Genomic DNA, 22,893 nt, shown 5'->3' on the forward strand with positions numbered 1-22,893 from the left:
GGAGACGTCTCCCTGCTATAAAGACAAACAACACACCAAACCAAGCCTGCTCCGGTGGAATCGCTGGCGGCTGTTGATCTCGCAATCGAAAGGTCGTCAGTTTAGGAACAGGGAAAGATTTACTTTTACTTTACTATAGAACTTAAAAAACTTAACTTTCGTTCGGTAGTAGAGATACTTGACTGTGATACTGTATGAAAAAAAAATGGCTCGGTAATATTTTTTATTGGCTAAAAGTTTGAAAATGAGAATTTCTTGTGATACATTAGAAAAAAAAATATGCTTTCGCAATAATTTTGCTTAGAACTTCCTAATTTTTCAAATCTTACAATTGAAATGTAGACGGAATGTTATAATGATATGTTGATCATGTATATTATTTATATCTCTTTCAATTTTGAATGCTTAATTTTATGAAGGGCAAAGTCTTACTAAAAGTGGGGTTGTATGATTGCCATTTACACATGTGATATATTCTATTCGTTTCCGTTACAGCATATTAAGCACAGATAAGCAGACATGAATATATGTTTGAATCCATCAACTTGACAAACTTTTCTCGAAAATCATGAATCATGACAGTTGATTTACAAACGTTTTACAGTTGGATGAAATTTTCATAAACTTTGCGCCTGATGATTGATGGACATTGAAAAAATCGTATGTTTATGTCTGTTTGCCTATGCTGTAAGAGAGCAAGTAGAAACTCTAAAGTCTTTTTTATTTTCTTGAACTAAAATTGGCATGGCATATTTAATACGATGTTTTTATCATAGAACAGAAGCATGGAGGTAAATGTGCCTTTTTCGGTACAGTGATCTGAAACAAAACGAAAATAAAAAGAAAATTAATTACTATATAAATTACAAAATATATATATACAGCAATTCCATTTGAAAAGAGCCTAAACCAAAAAAAAAGCAAAAAAAAATTTTTTCTGGGGGTTCCTTGGCCAAAATAATAAGACCCGTATTTTTTTGTTTGGCCATTAGGGTGGCCTACATCGTGCTAGGGTGGTTCGAAAAATGGCAATTTTCGTCATTTTTCGCAAAAACCACTATTTTCTAAAAATCATATCTCCGCGCCATTTCATCCGATTTTAGCTGTCTTAGACGCAAAAGAAAGGTGATGAGTTTGGCTATTTGGGAAAAATAGTAAAAGTTCCAAAAATCTAGCTTAACTATTGAAAAGTCGTATGAAAACTTAAAATGGCGTTTTGACCGTGTCTGGACCAAAGAGCCTATGTCTGAAAATATTTTTATCGGATTCCTCGGAAAATTTCACATAACATATCAAAAAATTGGCGATGTCGAACCGTACGTTTCCGAGATATGATTTTTTGAAAAAACTGCGTTTTTCGACGCGCCACGCGCAAAAACGGGAAAATGACGAAATCGGCAAAAAATCAACTTTTTCCACTAAAACTGCGATAACTTTAAAATTTCAGCGATGACCTATACTGCCCATAATCGCAAATTCGGCTATTATGCCAAATCAAGTATTCCGAGAAAAACGCGTTAGATGTTATGGTACCAAAAGTTGCGTCTTTTAATTTCGAAAATTTTGGTACCCTTACATGTACAGGTCATCGCTGAAATTTTCAAGTTATCGCAGTTTTAGTGAAAAAAGTCGAATTTTCCCCGTTTTCGTAATTTTCCCATTTTTGCGCGTGGCGCGTCGAAAAACCCAGTTTTTATTTTCAAAAAATCGTATCTCAGAGTATCGAAAACATAACTTCACCATTTTTTGATATGTTATGTGAAATTTTCCGAGGAATCCGATAAAAATATTTTCAGACATAGGTTCTTTGGTCCCGAGACCTACAAAACAGCATTTTAAGTTTTCATACGACCTTTTCAAATGTTAAGCTAGATTTTGAAACTTCTTACTATTTTTCCCAAATAGCCAAACTAATAACCTTTCTTTTGCGTCTAAGACAGCTAAAATCGGATGAAATGGCGCGGAGATATGATTTTTGAAAAAGTGGTTTTGCGAAAATCGACAAGTTGCGTCTTTCAATGACGAAAATTTTGGTACCCAGACATGTATAGGTCATCGCTGAAATTTTTAAGTTATTGCAGTTTTAGTGAAAAATGTTGATTTTTTGCCGATTTTGTCATTTTCGTGTTTTTGCGCGCGGCGCGTCGAAAAACACGGATTTTATTTTTAAAAAATCATATCTCGGAATCCTGTTAATGTACTCCTCCCATTTTTTAGTATGTTATGTAAAAATGTCCGGGGAATCCGATAAAAATATTTCCAGATATAAGCTCTTTGGTCCAGACACCGTCAAAACGGCATTTTAAAGTTTCATACGCCCTTTCCATATGTTAGGCTAGATTTTTGAAACTTCTAACTATTTTCCCTTGAAAGGCCAACTTATCACCTTTCATTTGCGTATAAGACAATTGAAATCGGTTAAAACGGCGAGGAGTTATGATTTTTTGAAAAAAGTGGTTTTTGCGAAAATCGACGAAAATGGCCATTTTTCAGACCACCCTAACACGGCGTAAGTCACCCTAATGGCCAAACAAAAAAATACGGGTCTAATTATTTTGGCCAGGGAACCCCCAGAAAAATTTTGAGCCCGATCCGAGCACTTTTGTTTTTTCCATGTATATATACAGCAATTCACGAAAACAGCATGGAAAAAACAAAGTGATCGGATCGGCTCAAAATTTCGGCCAAAATAATAGACCCGTATTTTGTTTGGCCGTGTTAGGTGGTCGAAAAAAACCTTTTCGAAAATCATAACTCCTCGCCATTTTAACCGATTTCAATGTTTATACGCAATGAAAGGTATTTTCAAAGAAAATAATAAGTTTCAAAATCTAGCCATATGAAAGGGCGTATGAAACTTTAAATGCCGTTTTTGACGGTAAATATTCCGACATTTTTACATACTAAAATGGGAGGAGTTCAGATTCGAGATATGATTTTTAAAATCCGTGCGACGCGCAAAACCGAAAATGACGAAATCGGCAAAAAATCAACATTTTTCACTAAAACTGCGATAACTTTAAAATTTCAGCGATGACCTATAGATGTCTGGGTACCAAAAGTTGCGTCTTTTAATTACGACAATTTTGGTACCCAGACATCTATAGGTCATCGCTGAATATTTTAAGTTATCGCAGTTTTAGTGAAAAAGTTAATTTTTTGCCGATTTCGTCATTTTCCGGTTCTTGCGCGCGGCGCGTCGAAAAACACGGATTTTATTTTCAAAAAATCATATCTCGGAATCCTGTTAATGAACTCCTCCCATTTTTTAGTATATTATGTAAAAATGTCCGGGGAATCCGATACAAATATTTCCAGACATAGGCTCTTTGGTCCAGACACCGTCAAAACGGCATTTTAATGTTTCATACGCCCTTTTCATATGTTAGGCTAGATTTTTGAAACTTATTATTATTTTTCTTTGAAAGGCCAACTTATCACCTTTCATTTGCGTATAAGACGATTGAATTCGGTTAAAATGGCGAGGAGTTATGATTTTTCGAAAAAAGTGGTTTTTGCGAAAATCGACGAAAATGGCAATTTTTCAGACCACCCTAACACGGCGTAGGTCACCCTAATGGCCAAACAAAAAAATACGGGTCTAATTATTTCGGCCAGGGAACCCCCAGAAAAATTTGAGCCCGATCCGAGCACTTTTGTTTTTTTCCATGCTGTTTTCGTGGGGAATTGCTGTATATATATACAGTATGGTGCCCAGAATATGGGACTTTTCTCAAAACCTCGCTCCACAAGCTGAATATTGCTCCTTAACCTATTTTAGGACTCTGGGCCAAATATGAGCGAAATCGGTCATCATTTACTCATTGATACTGGGAAGTGAAGTTTGCATGGGAAAAATCGAAAAAAAAGTATGGAAAACCCAAGTTTATTACGGTTTGGTCTGCACCTTGCGCTACTTCCATCCAAATATTCCCAAGAGTGAGATTCTTATTAAAAATTTAATGCTCTACAACTTTGTAGAACATACCAAAGCTGAAAAATTCGATCCTGAAAAGTTATTAGTGATTTAAAAAAGTCATTTTCGTATAAAAAACATTTTTTTCACCAACTTTAGGCTCGGGTATCAATGGGTTAATCTCATCCAATTTCGCTCAAAATTTACACAGATGCTTAAAATAACCCAGAAAACCGTTTTCCGCTTGTGGAGCAGGTGGTTATTTTTCCTGGGCACCCTAATATACAGCCATTCCACGTCAAACAGGAAGTCTCCAAATCGAAAGTGCTCCGATTTGGCTATGTAAAATATAACAAGGAATCAGGGAAAAATATTTTCAGACATGGGCTCTTTGGTCCCGAGACCTTGAAATCGGCAAATTAAATTATCATAGGACCTTTTCAAATATTCAGCTAGTTTTTTGGACCTCAACACATTTTTCCTTAAAAGCCCAACTAATAACCTTTCTTTTGAATTGTTGCGCTCCAAAATTGGTTCAGCCGTTCCGGAGAAATGATTTTTTTTTTGAAAAATGTGGTTTTGCGAAAATCGACCAAAAACGCAATTTTATGGACCACCCTATTTCGGATAGGACCACCCTAATCGCCAAACAAAAAAATACGGGTCTTATTATTTGGGCTAAAAAATGCCCACTCCAAATTTGTGCCAAATCGGAGCACTTTTGATTTGGAGACTTCCTGTTTGACGTGAAATGGCTGTATATTAGGGTGTTTCAACCAAAACAAAAAGTTCTCAGATCACGGCAAACCGAGGTTCTCCTTGTAGAGAATACCCATAGGGACTCTTATGTCAAATATCAGCCCATTTGGTTGAGAATTGACCTGTCCCCAGCAGTTTAAAATTTACATGGAAATTACCATGGGATTTTTGTGCTTTTCATTCAATTGATCCTACAGGTCTGGGGACAAAATGGATTCACTCGGATTAAAGACAGTTGTGTAGGGGATGGTCCAATGAACACATTCCAGAAGGAATTAGGTTTGTCCAATCTGTCCCCAAGGTGCGCATTGGATCGACGTCCGGTGTCTTCAGAATCAACAATTCACCCTTCAAAAGCATCGCATTTCCTTAGTAAACTGGGGTGACATTGATAGCCCGGGGTGACTTTGATAGGTTTTTCAAATACCCGTCAAATTCATAGCTCAACATTTTTGAAAATTTTGAGTATATTAGCACTAAGGCCTACCTTGGTAACGAACATATATGCAAAAATGTGACTGTTATATTGGATGTATCCGAATTAGTGGCCAAATCAAATTTCTATCAATGTCACCCCAGTTTACGGTACCCAAACATGTATAGGTCATCGCTGAAATTTTTAAGTTATCGCAGTTTTAGTGAAAAAAGTAGATTTTTTGGCGATTTCGTCATTTCCCCGTCTTCGCGCGCGTCGCATCGAAAAACATTTATTTTATTTTCAAAAAATCATACCTCGGAATCTTGTTAATGAACTCCTCCCTTTTTTTGGTATGTTACGTAGAAATAAACGGGGAATCCGAAAAAAAAAAATATTTCCAGACATAGGCTGTATAGTTCAGACACCGTCAAAACGACATTTTAATGTTTCATACGCCCTTTTCATATGTTAGGCTAGATTTTTGAAACTTCTTGTTATTATTCTTTGAAAGGCCAACTTATCACCTTTCATTTGCGTATAAGACAATTGAAATCGGTTGAAATGGCGAGGAGTTATGATTTTCGATGATATCGAAAAAAGTGGTTTTTGCGAAAATCGACGAAAATGGCCATTTGTCAGATAACCCTAACACGGCGTAGGTCACCCTAATGGCCAAACAAAAAATACGAGTCTAATCATTTCGACTAGGGAACCCCCAGAAAAATTTTGAGCCGAGGAATCCGTTAAAAATATTTTCAGACATAGGATCTTTGTTCCAGACACGGTCAAAACGCAATTTTAAGTTTTCATACGACTTTTTCAAATGTTAAGCTAGATTTTTGAAACTTCTTACTATTTTTGTCAAATAGCCAAACTAATCACCTTTCTTTTACGTCTAAGACAGCTAAAATCGGATGAAATGACGCGGAGAAAAGGTGGTTTTTGCGAAAAATGACGAAAATTTCAATTTTTCGAACCGCGATGTAGGTCAATCTAATAGCCAAACAAAAAAAAAATACGGGTCAAATTATTTTGGCCGATGAACCCCCGAAAATTCCACGTCCCCGAAAATTATTTTCTCGAAATTTCCACATCCCCGAAAATTCCATATCCCCGAAAGTCATTTACCTGAATAACCATTTTACCGAACTGTCGTTTTCCCGAATTTACATATACCCGAATGGTTACTTCCCCAAAAATTAAATTGTCTCTAATGATAACCTAGATATAAACATTTTATAAACCTTAATATTAAATTCTCCTACGTGTGTTTTTAAATATGAATAAAAAAACAAATAACCGTAAACCACGCGGACACTTAAAGAGTTCGGGGTATAGAGATCTTCCACGTTCCATTAAAAAAAGTTGTTTTTTTTGTATGGGCAATTATCAGCAAAGGAATTTTCAAAAACGGTTTCCATGTGGTAAGGATTCTGGGGTTTCCAAAAAAGTGTCCACATGGTTTGTGAATAGTCCCATACAAATTTTTACGGTAGTCGAGCTCTTACTTGTGTCAAACGCATTCTGACCTGAAATCCCTTTGGCCAGTTGTCGTACTTACATCAATTTTCCGGGTGTGTCAAGTCGGTTTTTATTGAATATCTCAGGACTGAAATCAAATTTTGGGTTTCTGTGTAGGTCAAAAGATGAGGCATTGTGAGCTGCACCAAATTGCGTTTTTAACTCAATTTGACTCAAAATCGACGTACGACAAGACAGCGACGAAATGTGAAAAATAGGCAACTGCATTAAGCGGCACGCTGCCATTTAAATTTGTTCATTATAAATATGTACACCGCTCAAGATGTTCTCATTCTCTACATCATTTGTCATAGTCGGAGTTTTTGTTGGATTCGGTGGAGTCAGTTCTTTTGAAAGGCAGTTGGAGTAACAAAATCTCAGAATCCGGAGTTCAAATTCTTTAACTCTACAAACTTGGAAAATATCCAAAATTTAAGTGAAGCTGGAATAAAATACTCGGAAAAAACTTGGAATGTTTTTAACGTTTAATTTTGCATGATACTTCATCGATCGCTTCTTCCCCTTGCCGGGTTCGGAGATGTGGTGTTCGGGAAATGGCCGTTCGGGGATATGGTCATTCGGGAAAATGATTTTTAGGGATGTGGAAAATTAGGGGAAATGGCCATTCGGGAAAATGGTTTTTAAGGGAAGTCGCCACCCCCATTCGGGGAAATGGATTGTTCGGGGAAATGATTTTCGGGTAAATGACATTTCGAGAAAGTGTCTTTTCGGAGATGTGGCATTCGGGGAAATGTCTTTTCGGGAATGTGGGTTTCGGGGAAATGTCATAGATTCGCTGCAGCTGGATGGTGAGACGAAGTGATGGGGGGAGAGATTTTGACATTTTATGCCCGCATTTGGCCCGCCGCCTATTTCGTCGGTCGTTGAGCCGACGGTCGTTTCCAGCGACCGAGTCCAGCTAGGAACTGATCGTACAATAAGGTATTTCTGGAGCAACACGAGAAAAGGGCGGATAAGCATTTTGACAGTTTGGACTGTTTTGCTATTTCTCAAGTTAACGGTAACTTTTTCTCAAAACTCGTAAGGGGAAACAATAGCTCCCAGCTACCATTTTACGCTATGGGTATTATAAAATAGTTGAGTATTGCCTGGGAAATTGCAAAATAGTTGCAGCTGTCAAAATGCTTATGTGCCCTATTCAAATGTTGCTCCAGATTTTATGTATGTAGCGAAGATTTTTATCTTGCTTTTTCATGTGGTTCTATCAGCATTGGGAACCCATGGTGCATAGAACCTTTTGAAAAGAACTCTGGACCGAATCTAAGAATAATACTAATCCTTGCAATTTATAGAAACTTACCTTACTCCCTGTAGATCCATTGTCTTTATTATTTCCTCTTCTTCTTTTTGTCTTGTTCTAAATAGTATGATTCAGTTTGGTTTGAATCCTGTATCGATGAATGGGTTTCAAATACTACAGGAGCATTGATATTAAACCATTTCCTTTCCTTCTAATTTCAATGAAAGGTCAGAGATTATTTCTTTATATATTAAAGAATCAATATTTTTCCCTAATTGATATAGGATGAACCAATCGCCTAGCTGACATTTTGAAGATATTAACTCAACTTCGTCGTGCGAAGACAGGCGAGATCTAGCACGTAGCAAATATAGGCGTACTTTTGGCATGAAAACTACTGCAAAACGATAAAGCAATGAAGCTCCCGTCAGAATAGTTAGAATGATAAACCAAAACCATAGAAAAACGTAAATCTTTTCGTTTACAATGTTCAATGGTAGTACGCACAGGCCATCAAATTTCTGGACACTTCCTGACGGACCATATTTGTGGAAAGTGCATTTGGTTACTTTAGGGAAAACACGTGCCATAGGATCTCCTCTTTCTTCCGGTTCCATCTCGGTAAAGCGTACTACTTCACTGCCATAAGTGGTAAATTCGCCATCCAAGAAGAAGTCCATGAAATATATCTGCCCTAATACATTGACGAAGTTAAGGACCTCACAAATGAAGAAGCGAATGGCGTAGAAGTTGTGTCGATTGATGTTCTCAACAAAGTAATCCACCAGGATCTTCTTACGTTCATCTTTGCATTCATCGTTTACGACCGGCATGTTGAGATCGAGAACCAGCATTTTGATGCGGCCAGCTTCCCATGTCTTCCACAGGTAGCGAGGTACGTAGAAGAGCATTGCTTGGAAGAACAGCACAAAGCAAACCCACTGATAGTATTTATGGTATTTGACTTCATCATGGCCGTCGACGTGACTGGAGACTCCCGGCTGCACGATATCTTTCCCAGCGACTCCGGTTAAGCGATTTGGAATGGTGAAAGTTGAGTAGATCCAGCAATACGTATCCATCACATTCAGTGGAATTTCGTCCACGATACAGTCGATTGGGTCACCAATATATTGCCGAGATGTCACCAACAGTGAGAAGGCAATCAAAATCACCACGGTGGCTTTATAATGGAGGCGAAAAATGTTGTTGTCGATGCATACTTGATCAAGTTTTAGTAGCCCCTTTACGGAGCCAAACACATCAAACATTTTTGCGGTTTAATCACGTTACTCGTTCTCAAATTGATTATCACTTCACACACAAGAATGCATACCTTACGGATGCTAGCTTTTTCCTCACTAAATTATATGTTCGGATTCAACTTGAATGTATCCGATCGTTGTACTGCCTGCAAATGACCTGACTCAAATGTTGTTCATCAGAAACGATGTGAACTACTTGGGACACTGAAGGCAACTGGTTTTGTCTGGTTTATTTCTATCTGTGTGAGCTGTTCATGGGTAGTCTGGAAAATATGGGACTTTTCAAATATGAGCTTTCTGTATGCAGCTATAGAAATCATTGTGTCTTTCATTTCAACCATACATTCATACCAGCTCTTGCCCTCAACGCGGAAGACCAAACTTAATTCAAAGAAATGTTTAAAACATAATTTGATTCGTTTGGCATTTTAGCAATTAAGCATGCGTCGTATGCTTTGGTATAGTAAAATTTTGAAAAAGCCCATCGCTTCCAATCTCCAGAATGCTTGTATTAGTTTCATACTCTCACTATCCATGTATTGGTTCATTCATGATGCTCAACGTGCCTTTACCTGCAGCATCGTCTAGCTTGAATGTATTCAACATATTGTCGCTTGTGTGCTATCTTGTGACACGTCTGCTGTAAAGATAGGACGTGTCACAAGATAGCACACAAGCGACGATATGAGAGTCTAGAAGCCATATTTTCGTATGTGATAACTTTGAGATAGGTTTTATTTTTTTTTCTTGTTTTTTTTAAATAGCGGTTTGTCATTTTTTTTTACACATTACAAGTTTGTGTAAAATTTACGGTGTTAAATTTGAAGGTTTGATATAACCTCTTTTATGATGTAATACACCATAAAAGTGGTCAATTCACATATTTTTAGAGGTATAATTAAACTTTTTACAAAAGGCAATCAATCATAGACCAAAAATGGCAATATTTGTGATTAAAAGATCTATTTTGCCGCATGGCGTCTACACGGAGTCTAAAATACCGCTTTCATATAGAAAAACACTAATTCGAGATATATTCACCACACGTTGTCCAAAATACCGTTATTAAAAATAAAAATACCAATTCGATTGGTAAGACCCTATACACTGAAAAAAAAGTACCGAATTCCTAAATTCTAGGAATTTTGGCTCCTTTCCTTATTAAGTAAGCCAAAAAACCCGATTACTAAATAAGGAAAAGAGGCAAAATTCCTAGAATAAAGGAATTTGGTACTATTTTTTTTATTTCAGTGTAGAGCACCTCTGGGTGAAATACGAAAATTTTTGTCGGAGAGTTTTCGAGTTACGCCATTTTAAAGATGTTAGTATCGATTTTTCATGATTTTCCTCTGAATGCAACCTTAGAATTCATCATTGAAACAGAACACAAAAAATATTTCCGGGTTAAAAGGCATTGTTAGAAAAACAATTTTGTAAGTAAATTTGGATTTAATTATTTAACTTCAAATTTACATTCAATTTATTTAAAGCTAATAAATTTAAATAGTAAATTGTTATTTTTTCACTGAATCATTAAAGCAGGGGTGCCCAATCTTTTTGCCCTGCGTGCCAGATCTGATTTTTCTTGTGACGGGCCGCAACTAATATTTGATAAAAGTTGAAAAAGTAAACACATTTTTTTCAATTTTCTTATGATTGGGTTCTTTTAAAGTAAATATATAAAAGAACTAGTGTTGTGAATATGATTCATATATCTTGATTTTAAGAATGAAAAACAAAGATAACATTCAAAAGTGTGTTTATTTTACTTATTTTAATATTTTCTTGTTTAAAATTGTAAAGTTATTGTTTTTGACGATTGCAATTAAATACCTTGATTTATTTTTTTATTAAAAAAAAAACAAATTTCAATGACCGTTGCAATTTTTTGAAGTTTTTGATACATTTTTTAAAAATTTTAAAATATTTGCAGCGATCTATTTTCAGTATGAATAATTTGTTTTTAAGCTTTTTTTAAACTTTATCACTAAAAAGTTGTTCTGGAAAAATACATTAGTTTTGCTTACTTATTTATTTAAAAAAGAAAATAGAAAAAACATGAATTGGAAGTACACAGTCAAAACTTGACGAAATAACATTTAGTCTCTTTTTGTAAATTTTAAGACAACAATCCAAGTTTTTTCATAAATTTTACAATTTTACGAAATGGATAATTTCGTTTTCCTGCACAATTTTTCAGTTAAAAAATATCAATATAAAAATTATAAGAATTAAATTCAAACATGAAGAATGTTCTTATAATATGTTAAAATTGGATCTCAAGGTTATTTTTTTAATTCGGACAATGATTATATTTATTTAATACTTCATGAACAGCCTTAAGGGCCGGTCATAGAACTATTTTGAAAAGCCGTCGCGGGCCGGATGAAATGGCTTCACGGGCCGGACGTTGGGCAGGCCTGCATTAAAGGAAACCTGGCCATAATGATGGATTTAACATATAAGTTCAATTTGATCACTTTCAGGCTGACATTTATAAAAGCACAGTGACTATCAAAATCACTTTGGTTTTTTAAATAACAATTTTAAACGAAACTTTTTTTAAAGCTCCATTGTTTTTTTAAGACGTACATGGACATCACGCCATGGCTGAAGGAGACTATTATTGCAAATCAATGTGTCTAAAAAAATTGTTCGTGGAAAGGACACTTGCGGGATACTTTTTCATTATCCGTGACCTAGATTTTGTTACCCATGAATTTTTGATTGATTTTATTTTTTTAAATTTTCTACACATTTAAAAGGAGGCGTGTGATTCTTGAATCTTCACTTAAAACTAATTGATTTGCAATGATAATCACCTTCTGTCATATTGGCATGGGACATACAGTATGAGGAAATTATTACACGGAGAGACCGGCCTGGGCATATCTAAGAAAATCTTGGTTAACCTTCCTTGGATGTTAAGAAAAACTTACGTTAAAGGTGTTCCGGGGTCTATATGACCCCGAAATTGAAAATGCTGGCAAAAATCCATTTTGCAACCGATTTTCGTTCTTTTGGACGCAAATGAAAGGTATGGACGTCTAGAAAGGCACCTGTGCTATGCGGACCCGATTTGGCCACTTTGGTTCCTGGGAATCGATTCCAAAGGAACAAATTTTCCGGCAAACCGACTCTTATAAGTTTTATTAGAATTAGCTATGGATTAATGGATAATAAACTATATATATAATCTCTAAAAATACGAGTCATACGCTCAGGAACAGGTTGCATGCCATTTGGATCATATCTGGCCACTTTGGAACCGGTTCCGGATACCCTGGAAGTGACCAGATTGCTGTTTTGGTAAAAGCATATCGTGCGACATATCAAACTTCATGGAGTTACAAGCCATGTACACTGGAACCAGCAAAAAGCCAATTGGTGGCCACATGGCTATTTTGGTAAAAGCCTAACGTGCGGCATATCAAACTTCATGGAATAACAAGCCATGTACACTGGAACTAGTAAAAAGCCAACTGGACCATATCTGGCCACTCCGGAACCGGTTCCGGATACCCTGAAAGTGGTCAGGTTGCTATTTTGGTAAAAGCCTATCGTGTGACATATCAAACTACATGGAATAACAAGCCATGCACACTGGAACCAGTAAAAAGCCATTTGGATCATGTCTGGCCATTCCGGAACCGGTTCCGGATATCCTGAAAGTGGCCAAATGGCTATTTTGGTAAAATCCTATCGTGCGACATATCAAACTTCATGGAATAACAAGCCATGCTAGCTGAAACTAGTAAAAATCCAACTGGACCATATCTGGACAATCTGGGACCGGTTCCGGATGCCCTGGAAGTGGCCAAATGGCTATTTTGGTAATAGCCTATCGTGTGACATATCAGACTTCATGGAATTAAAAGCCATGTGCTCTGGAATCAGCAAAAAACTAATTGAACCATAGCTGGCCACTTCGGAGCTGGCCACTTCGGAACTGGTTCGGAAGTGGTTCTAGTGTGCATGGCTTGTAATTCCATGAAGTTTGATGTGTCGCACGATAGGCTTTACCAAAATAGCCATTTGACCACTTCCAGGGTATCCGAACCGGTTCCAAAGTGGCCAGATATGATCCAAATGGCATGCAACCTGTTCCGGAGCGTATGACTCGTATTTTTAGAGATGATATATAGGGAAATATACCCATTTTAATCACTCTAAGCCGTTCGACCAATTTTAATCACTTTTGCAGTTTTCGGCTATTAAATCAACATTTTTTGATACATCAACAATGGAGAGTTGCTTACTCACTTTTATTTGAGCTATTTGTTACTTTGAAACAGTCAAAAACACATTATGAAAGCTGTAATTCATGATCAAAGTGCTAATAGGCCGATAATAGAAATAGGCTGATAAAGGGTATATTTCCCCTAGTTTATTATGCATTAATACGCTGCTGCGGTCTGGGGCAACTGCGCCAAATCGCACCGAAAGCGACTCCAGGTGAAGCAGAACAAGCTGCTCAAGATGGTGCACAACCTGGACCCGTGGTACCCGACCGACGATCTACACAAGCTGGCCGGCAAGCATCGAAAAGGCAACGTGAACCTTCAGGACTTCATGTGGGATGTCAACGAATCCGCTCATCGAAGCACTCCTCCGTCAACAACTGTGATATTAGTTTTTAAGCCAAACATAGATCTAGGGTTTTTTCTCAAAATTTATTTTCCCTAAAAGAACACCCAGTTAGCAAAATCTAAACTTAGAAATATGTATCCTCCTGCAAAGGCTTATGAATTGATCTCAGTTGAAAGGTTCTCCAAATCTCTGAATTGCAAATGTAACATCCTGGAGCAGAACTGTTAAATTGTAATAAAAATACAATTGAAATTGAAATTAAATTATGCATTAATCCATAGCTAAATCAAATAAAACTTATGAGAATCGGTTTTCCGGAAATTTTGTTCCTTTGGAATCGATTCTCAGGAACCAAAGTGGCCAAATCGGGTCCGCATAGCACAGGTGCCTTTCTAGACATCCATACCTTTCATTTGCGTCCAAAAGAACGAAATCGGTTGCAAAATGGATTTTTGCCAGCGTTTTCAATTTCGGGGTCTATATGACCTTTAACGTAAGTTTTTTTTTGTAGCGCCCTTTCTATGTGGCGCTGGAGGTTGCTTCCGGTTGCAAAATTTTTATTTTACAAAGTTAGGAAAAGTCAGAAAGTTTCAAGTCTGTAAGTTAGAATGAATAAAAGTTACAGCACATTTTATAAGCCGTCTGGGTCATATAGACCCTAACACCTTAGGAAGGTTTTAATTTAACTAAAAGTATGGGTTAATTTTGTACACAGCTTTTTTTCAACAATCGATTGTTGATTTTGTTAACCCAAAAAAAAAGTATTCTCAACCCCTTTTAAGTTCTATTTTTATCCTTTTCTTTTATTCTTTTTTGAAATTCGGTGAAATGTCCATTCGGCGAAATGTCCCGCACCCGTATATTATAATTGATGATTCTGAAAAAAAGAATGGTTCATCAAGATTTTATCCGTCGTAAGCACGAAGCTTTTTAATGATTCAGTTTTCTAATAAGAATCACATAAAATAAATTATTGTGCAAAAATAAACCCATACTTACTTGGATTAACCAACATTTTTTTTTCGCCGTGTACCGTGCTTGAGTAAACAAACATCGTTACTAGCGCGCATTTTAAATCGTTTTTTCTACGTGTTTTTCGCACCGTTTTTCTCCGCGGGACTTTTAATAGTGCAGTTAAATGGAGGAACTAAGTGGACATTGTGGTGGTTAAGGGCTAAGAGAAAGACCGAGCTCCGATTTTTTTCGTTTTGCGCTTACTAGATTTCGCTCTCCCCGTGTTTTGTTTTCTCTCTCTATTCTCTCTCGCCGTGTGCACCGTGCTGCCAGCAAGGCGATAGGCATACTTTTGCGTCGCATGAACAGGATACCAATAATTATGCCGTTGATTCCATATTACTTCTGATGTAAAAATCTTCAATGATTATTTCAAGAACATTGTGAAGATTTTTGTATTCCAGTACTATAAGTTATTACAAAAATATGTAAATTCTTCAAAAAATCGTACATTGTTCGAGAACTTGATTTTAATAGCAATGTCCCCCAAAGTTTTTGTTTGCATAATGTTTCATCAAGCGTTGGAAACATATTTCAAAAGCAATCTGAAGAGTTTTGTATTCAAATACTACAAAATATTACAAAAATACGTAAAATACAGTAAAATTAAAACATTGTTCTAGAATTCAACTGTTATCGTGATGGCCTCCACAGTTTCTAGTGGCAAAATGATTCTTCAAGTATTAGATACATATTTCAGAAATAATCTGAAGAGTTTTGTATTCAAGTACTACAACATTTTACAAAAATACGTAAATACAGTAAAAAACGTACATTGTTCAAGAACCTGATTTTATAGCAATGATTTCCAATGTTTTTGTTTGCGTAATGTTTCATCAAGCGTTGGAATCATATTTCAAAAGCAATCTGAAGAGTTTTGTATTCAAATACTACAAAATATTACAAAAATACGTAAAATACAGCAAAATTCAAACATTGTTCTAGAATTCAACTCTTATCGTGACAGCCCCAACAGTTTCTAGTGGCAATAGGTTTCCTCAAGTATTAGATACATATTTCTGAAAGAATCTGAAGAGTTTTGTATTCTAATACTACCAAATTGTACAAAAATACGTAAAAACCAGTTAAACATCAAAAATTTAAATTGAACTCGAATTTTATCGTCATGAACCCCACAGTTTTGGGTTGCAAAATGTTTCATTTTTTTTAGTGTTGGAAACATATTTCAAAAGCAATTTGAAGCGTTTTATTTTAAAGTACTAAAAAAATATTACAAAAATACGTAAAATACAGTAAAATACCATTATTGTACCAGAATTCACCTTTCATCGTAACGACCCCCACAGTTTCTAGTTGCAAAATGTTTCATCGAGTATTAGATACATATTTCTGTAAAAACTGGAGAGTTTTGTTTTCAAGTACTATAACTTACTACAAAAGATTGTTCTAGAACTAAATTTTTATCGCGATGATTTCCACAGTTTTGATTCGAGCATGTTTCTTCAAATATTTTTTTATACCACAATTCCCCACACTAAAAGCTCATAATTCCAGAGCCCCCTGGTTATGGACGCAAACTGATTTCAGATCGAATTCAAAATGAAAATAAGGCAAAGTAATACAATAATGAGCTGACTTTACTAGGATGTGCGGTGTGTGCGACATATTTCTAAAATAATCCTAGGATGTGTTTGAAACATATTTCTAAAATAATCTGAAAAGTTTTGTATTCAAGTACCTACTACAAAGTTTTACAAAAATAAATAAATTGTTCGCTCTACAGCAGTGTTTCTCAACCAGTGAGGAATTCCCCCCTGGGGGGGAGGAATGAAGGTTCAATAGAAATTCAATGCCTTTATCTGACACATTCTTTGCAACTTTCAGTTTCTTTGATTAGTAATAACAACATTTATTTTTTCTAAAAAAATAATTATTAATGTTTCAATTTCTGATAATTTTGACATGCTTTGAGATAATTAAATGATTTTTTAAATATTTCTCAGGCATTTTTATTTTAAACTTTGTAAATTTTTTGTAATTTTTTTTGTGACTGTTTTTTTTTGTTGGTTTCTACGAGATTTTTGTACACTTTTTAACAAGAACAATTTTTTGAAAAATAATTGGAAATTGAAAAAAAGTTTTTCAAATATTATTTAAGATTGTTTGAGTTCTTTACTTTTTTAGAGTAATTTGTCTTCTGCCACAGATATTTTTTTTATATTTGTACATATTTTACAATTGTATTTGGGTAATTCTCTACCAACTCACACGAAATCGGGAAAAGTTGCCCCGACCCCTCTTCGATTTGCGTGAAACTTTGTCCTAAGGGGTAACTTTTGTCCCTGATCACGAATTCGAGGTCCGTTTTTTGATATCTCGTGACGGAGGGGCGGTACGACCCCTTCCATTTTTGAACATGCGAAAAAAGAGGTGTTTTTCAATAATTTGCAGCCTGAAACGGTGATGAGATAGAAATTTGGTGTCAAAGGGACTTTTATGTAAAATTAGACGCCCGATTTGATGGCGTACTCAGAATTCCGAAAAACGTATTTTCATCGAAAAAACACTAAAAAGTTTTAAAAATTCTCCCATTTTCCGTTACTCGACTGTAAAAATTTTGGAACATGTCATTTTATGGGAAATTTAATTTACTTTTCGAATCTACATTGTCCCAAAGGGTCATTTTTTCATTTAGAACAAAATTTTTATTTTAAAATTTCGTGTTTTTCTAACTTTGCAGGGTTGTTTTTTAGAGTGTAACAATGTTGTACAAAGTTGTAGAGCAGACAATTACAAAAATTTTGATATATAGACATAAGGGGTTTGCTTATAAACATCACAAGTTATCGCGATTTTACGAAAAAAAGTTTTGAAAAAGTTACTTTTTGCGTTTCTCTTTGTTTCGTCGTCCGTGTCTGTCGCGGGTGACCATGAACGGCCATGATCGATGACGACCAACTTTTTAAAACTTTTTTCGTAAAATCGTGATAACTTGTGATGTTTATAAGCAAACCCTTATGTATATATATCAAAATTTTGTAATTGTCTGCTCTACAACTTTGTAGAACATTGTTACACTCTAAAAAATAACCCTGCAAAGTTAGAAAAACACGAAATTTTAAAATGAAAAATTTTGTTCTAAATGAAAAATGACCCTTCTGGGACAATGTAGATTCGAAAAGTACATTAAATTTCCCATAAAATGACATGTTCCAAAATTTTACAGTCGAGTAACGGAAAATGGGAGAATTTTAAAACTTTTTAGTGTTTTTTCGATGAAAATACGTTTTCGGAATTCTGAGTACGCCATCAAATCGGGCGTCTAATTTACATAAAAGTCCCTTTGACACCAAATTTCTATCTCATCACCGTTTCAGGCTGCAAATTATTGAAAAACACCTCTTTTTCGCATGTTCAAAAATGGAAGGGTCGTACCGCCCCTCCGTCACGAGATATCAAAAAACGGACCTCGGATTCGTGATCAGGGACAAAAGTTACCCCTTAGGACAAAGTTTCACGCAAATCGAAGAGGGGTCGGGGCAACTGCTGTGTGAGTTGGCGGAGAATTACCCATTTATTTATTGTAATTTAAACGAAAAGAAGCCTAGAATAGTGGCTTTTCTTGTTCAAGAAGAAATGATCAAATAAACAACCAATCAATCAAATTCAAACCTGCGAAACTGTCAAAATGTCAGTAATTTTTTTTTAATAAAAAAAAAGTTTTTAAATCCTACTAAAGTTTATTGCATATTTTACAATTTAATTTGTTATGAAAATTGTAATCTATTTGCAAACCTAAAAAAATGTAATTATATTTCTGCATTGATACCAATAACAGTCAAGGGGGTCACTGCTACAGCATTGCCTTGGCGTTCTTGATTGCGAGATTCCTACTCGAAACTAGGTGTCCGAAGGCTTGATTGTTGAGACAATTGCAAACCTCTGTTTACACCTTACCTTCATCCACCCCGGAATTCCAACTGACGACCTTTGGATTGTAAGTCCAACTACATACCAGCGACTCCACCGAGACAGGACCCAGGGAGACGACTCCTACACCTGGATTGAGCTAACGACCTAAACTCCAGGTTAGACCAGGGCCAACATTTACTTCCCCAATCGATGGAAGGCGTGATCAGACAAATCTCGTCTCGAAAAATGCCACCGGGACCGTCTGGGATCGAACCCAGGCTGACTGACTGAGAGGCAACCACGCTTGCCCCTACACCACGGTCCTGGCAAAATTTTACAAAAATACGTAAATACAGTGAAAATCGTACATTGTTCGAGAACTTGATTTTTATAGCAATGACCGCCAAAGTTTTTGATTGCAAAATGTTTCAATATGTCGATATCTCTGTGCTCACTTGTTCCAAGCTTGCAGGTTTTCCATTCTTGTTAGCATAAGAGAACACAGAGGCATCGAAGTGTTAGACATATATGTTTTAAAACAATCAAATACTACAAAAATACGAAAGATACAACAAAAATAATATACTGATCCAGAATTAGATTTTTATCGTGACGATCCCCACAATGTTTAGTTGCAAAATGTTTCATCAAGTATTAGATACGTATTCCTGAAAAAAACTGAAGAGTTTTGTATTCAAGTACTATAACTAATTACAAAGCATTGTTCTAGAATTCATTTTTTATCGCGCTTTTCAAGTACTATAAATTGTTACAAAAATACGTAAATACTGAAAAAAATCAAACATTGTTCAAGAACTACATTTTTATCATGATGGCCTCCACAGTTTTTGGTTGGAAAATATTTATTAAAATGATTGCAACATGTTTCCCAAATAGTCTGAAGAATTTGATTTTTTTTATATAGTTGCTCAATGAGGTACAAAAATATTTTTAAATTATTTATTATTGTGGGCTGGATTAGAGATCAAAGATATATTTCGAACAACTTATCAAACACGCAGAAAAATAAGGCAACATTTTCAATTAAATCCAATTAGTGTTTTTATTAGAATTTAGCAGTTTTGTTCAAGGATGTTACATTTGAGATTTGGAGAACCTTTCAACTGAAATCAATTCATAAGCCTTTGCAGGGAGGGTACATATTTCTACGTTTAGATTTTTCTAGCTGAGTGCTCTTTCAGGGAAAATAAATTTTGAGAAAAAATCCTAAATCTATGTAAGGAAACATTTTGTTTATTCAAAAATCATTATTTTTGTTGAATCAACGTTAAACGTCAAAGCATTTATTTTCTTCAAAACACTGAAGGACTTTTTTGGACTTGAGAAAATATAGGTTTGTTTCAACGCAAAATTTTTGTTGATTATATTCAACAAAAAATTTGTTGAAGCAAACCTCGTACAGCCTGAGCAATTTTGAAGGGGGAGGGGGCGACATAAACTTTGAAAAATATTTGAAACGGCCTAAATTTCTTATTTTTTATCTAGAATTTTTAATTTTCTAGAAATTCTTGAGTTTTTAGAATTCAATATATAGTTTTTAATTTCTTGATTTCTACAAACTTCTTAAAGTTAAATTTCATTATTTTTTTTTTGTTTCTTGCATTTTTCAAATTTTACTTTGTAGCTTCCTAATTTTATTGGATTTCGTTGAAATTCTATTTTTTATTCATTTTATTTAATTACTTTATGTTGAAATTTCCTGAATTTCTTGGATATCTAAATTTGTTCTGAAATGTATCATTTAATTTTTTTTTAATTATTAGAAATTTTAGAACTAAAAAAACAAAAATAATTCCTCTTTATAATGTACGCTTGAATGACCTTTTTTATTGCTAAAATTTTCTTGAATTTTTTAGGTTAGTTTTTTTAATATCATGAGTTTTATGAATTATTTGTATTCTATGATATATTTAATTTTCTCAAATTTCGTCAATTAAAACTGATTTTTTTATGAAAATAGTGCTCTAATCAACACAAAACAATCTAAAATGCCCTTTCTGCATTGATTACCATATTTAGCTTGTTTGAGCTCGTTTAAAAATATGTTGAACTTTTATGAAATTTCAATGTTCAGCACCGCAAAAACTTTTTTTTCTTTCAAAAATAAAATTTTCGTCAATGCTTAGATATTTTGGGAATTTATGATTGCAAAATAACTTGACAGGTGTTTAATGCATTTTAAAACACTTTTTTCATTCAAATGCAAAAAATTTGTCCGTTAAAAAATTGTTTGTATATATTCAAAAATATGTATCTTGGAAAGGATGTCGTTGTTTGTTAGTTTATTTGAGGTATTTTAACCTTCTTGGTAATTTGCTGCCGATCTCTAGAAGGAATTGTTTTATTGATATAGTGTCTTGAGCAAATTTGTAAGTTATGATAAAGAGAGTTTTGAAATAATAGTAAAACTCTTAAAAAAATACATAACTAAACTATCATAAAATAATTATTTAAAAAATAAATCTGAAAACTGCACTTTTAAATATATATTTTTTTTTTCATAAATATAAATGAACAAAAGTGGTATCTGTAGAAGTGTAAAAGTTTATTCAAAAATGCTGATTTTCTGAAGGTGCCATATAATTTCTCTGAGTTTCCTCATAATATTTATAAAATACAAAAATATGAAAATCAAAATTTTATAATGTCGGTCGATTTTGTAAAGAATGTCATCTCAGAACTCCATTGAGTTGGTAGATGTCCTAGAGCTATTCAACAGACCATAGATCATAGATATTGACCATTGATATAAGCAGCCATTGATAAGGTTGACCTCCATGAGAAAATATAGGTTTGTTTCAACGCAAAATTTTTGTTGATTATATTCAACAAAAAATTTGTTGAAGCAAACCTCGTACAGCCTGAGCAATTTTGAAGGGGAGGGGGCGACATAAACTTTGAAAAATATTTGAAACGGCCTAAATTTCTTATTTTTTATCTAGAATTTTTAATTTTCTAGAAATTCTTGAGTTTTTAGAATTCAATATATAGTTTTTAATTTCTTGATTTCTACAAACTTCTTAAAGTTAAATTTCATTATTTTTTTTTTGTTTCTTGCATTTTTCAAATTTTACTTTGTAGCTTCCTAATTTTATTGGATTTCATTGAAATTCTATTTTTTATTCATTTTATTTAATTACTTTATGTTGAAATTTCCTGAATTTCTTGGATATCTAAATTTGTTCTGAAATGTATCATTTAATTTTTTTTTTAATTATTAGAAATTTTAGAACTAAAAAAACAAAAATAATTCCTCTTTATAATGTACGCTTGAATGACCTTTTTTATTGCTAAAATTTTCTTGAATTTTTTAGGTTAGTTTTTTTAATATCATGAGTTTTATGAATTATTTGTATTCTATGATATAATTAATTTTCTCAAATTTCGTCAATTAAAACTGATTTTTTTTATGAAAATAGTGCTCTAATCAACACAAAACAATCTAAAATGCCCTTTCTGCATAGATTACCATATTTAGCTTGTTTGAGCTCGTTTAAAAATATGTTGAACTTTTATGAAATTTCAATGTTCAGCACCGCAAAAACTTTTTTTTCTTTCAAAAATAAAATTTTCGTCAATGCTTAGATATTTTGGGAATTTATGATTGCAAAATAACTTGACAGGTGTTTAATGCATTTTAAAACGCTTTTTTCATTCAAATGCAAAAAAATTTGTCCGTTAAAAAATTGTTTGTATATATTCAAAAATATGTATCTTGGAAAGGATGTCGTTGTTTGTTAGTTTATTTGAGGTATTTTAACCTTCTTGGTAATTTGCTGCCGATCTCTAGAAGGAATTGTTTTATTGATATAGTGTCTTGAGCAAATTTGTAAGTTATGATAAAGAGAGTTTTGAAATAATAGTAAAACTCTTAAAAAAATACATAACTAAACTATCATAAAATAATTATTTAAAAAATAAATCTGAAAACTGCACTTTTAAATATATATTTTTTTTTCATAAATATAAATGAACAAAAGTGGTATCTGTAGAAGTGGAAAAAGTTTATTCAAAAATGCTGATTTTCTGAAGGTGCCATATAATTTCTCTGAGTTTCCTCATAATATTTATAAAATACAAAAATATGAAAATCAAAATTTTATAATGTCGGTCGATTTTGTAAAGAATGTCATCTCAGAACTCCATTGAGTTGGTAGATGTCCTAGAGCTATTCAACAGACCATAGATCATAGATATTGACCATTGATATAAGCAGCCATTGATAAGGTTGACCTCCATCTCTGAACTCCGTAGA

At 34.2% G+C, this 22,893-nt stretch overlaps 1 protein-coding gene across 1 annotated transcript; it reads right to left on the bottom strand.

Moving 5' to 3' along the window:
- Positions 1-210: 210 nt before the first annotated feature.
- LOC6047913 (innexin inx2) lies at positions 211-9,361 on the bottom strand. The gene is made up of 2 exons (XM_038263502.1): positions 7,936-9,361; positions 211-819 (listed from the first exon to the last, which is right to left on the bottom strand). The coding sequence occupies exon 1, from the start codon at positions 9,144-9,146 to the stop codon at positions 8,067-8,069; it is 1,080 nt and encodes a 359-aa protein (XP_038119430.1). The 5' UTR covers positions 9,147-9,361; the 3' UTR covers positions 211-819; positions 7,936-8,066.
- Positions 9,362-22,893: the final 13,532 nt, after the last annotated feature.

This window comes from Culex quinquefasciatus, chromosome 3 (genome assembly GCF_015732765.1).
Source record: "Culex quinquefasciatus strain JHB chromosome 3, VPISU_Cqui_1.0_pri_paternal, whole genome shotgun sequence".
Taxonomy (NCBI): domain Eukaryota; kingdom Metazoa; phylum Arthropoda; class Insecta; order Diptera; family Culicidae; genus Culex; species Culex quinquefasciatus.

Excerpts from the sequence above, each read along its gene's own strand:
- LOC6047913 (XM_038263502.1), bottom strand. The coding sequence starts at position 9,146 with ATGTTTGATGTGTTTGGCTCCGTAAAGGGGCTACTAAAACTTGATCAA.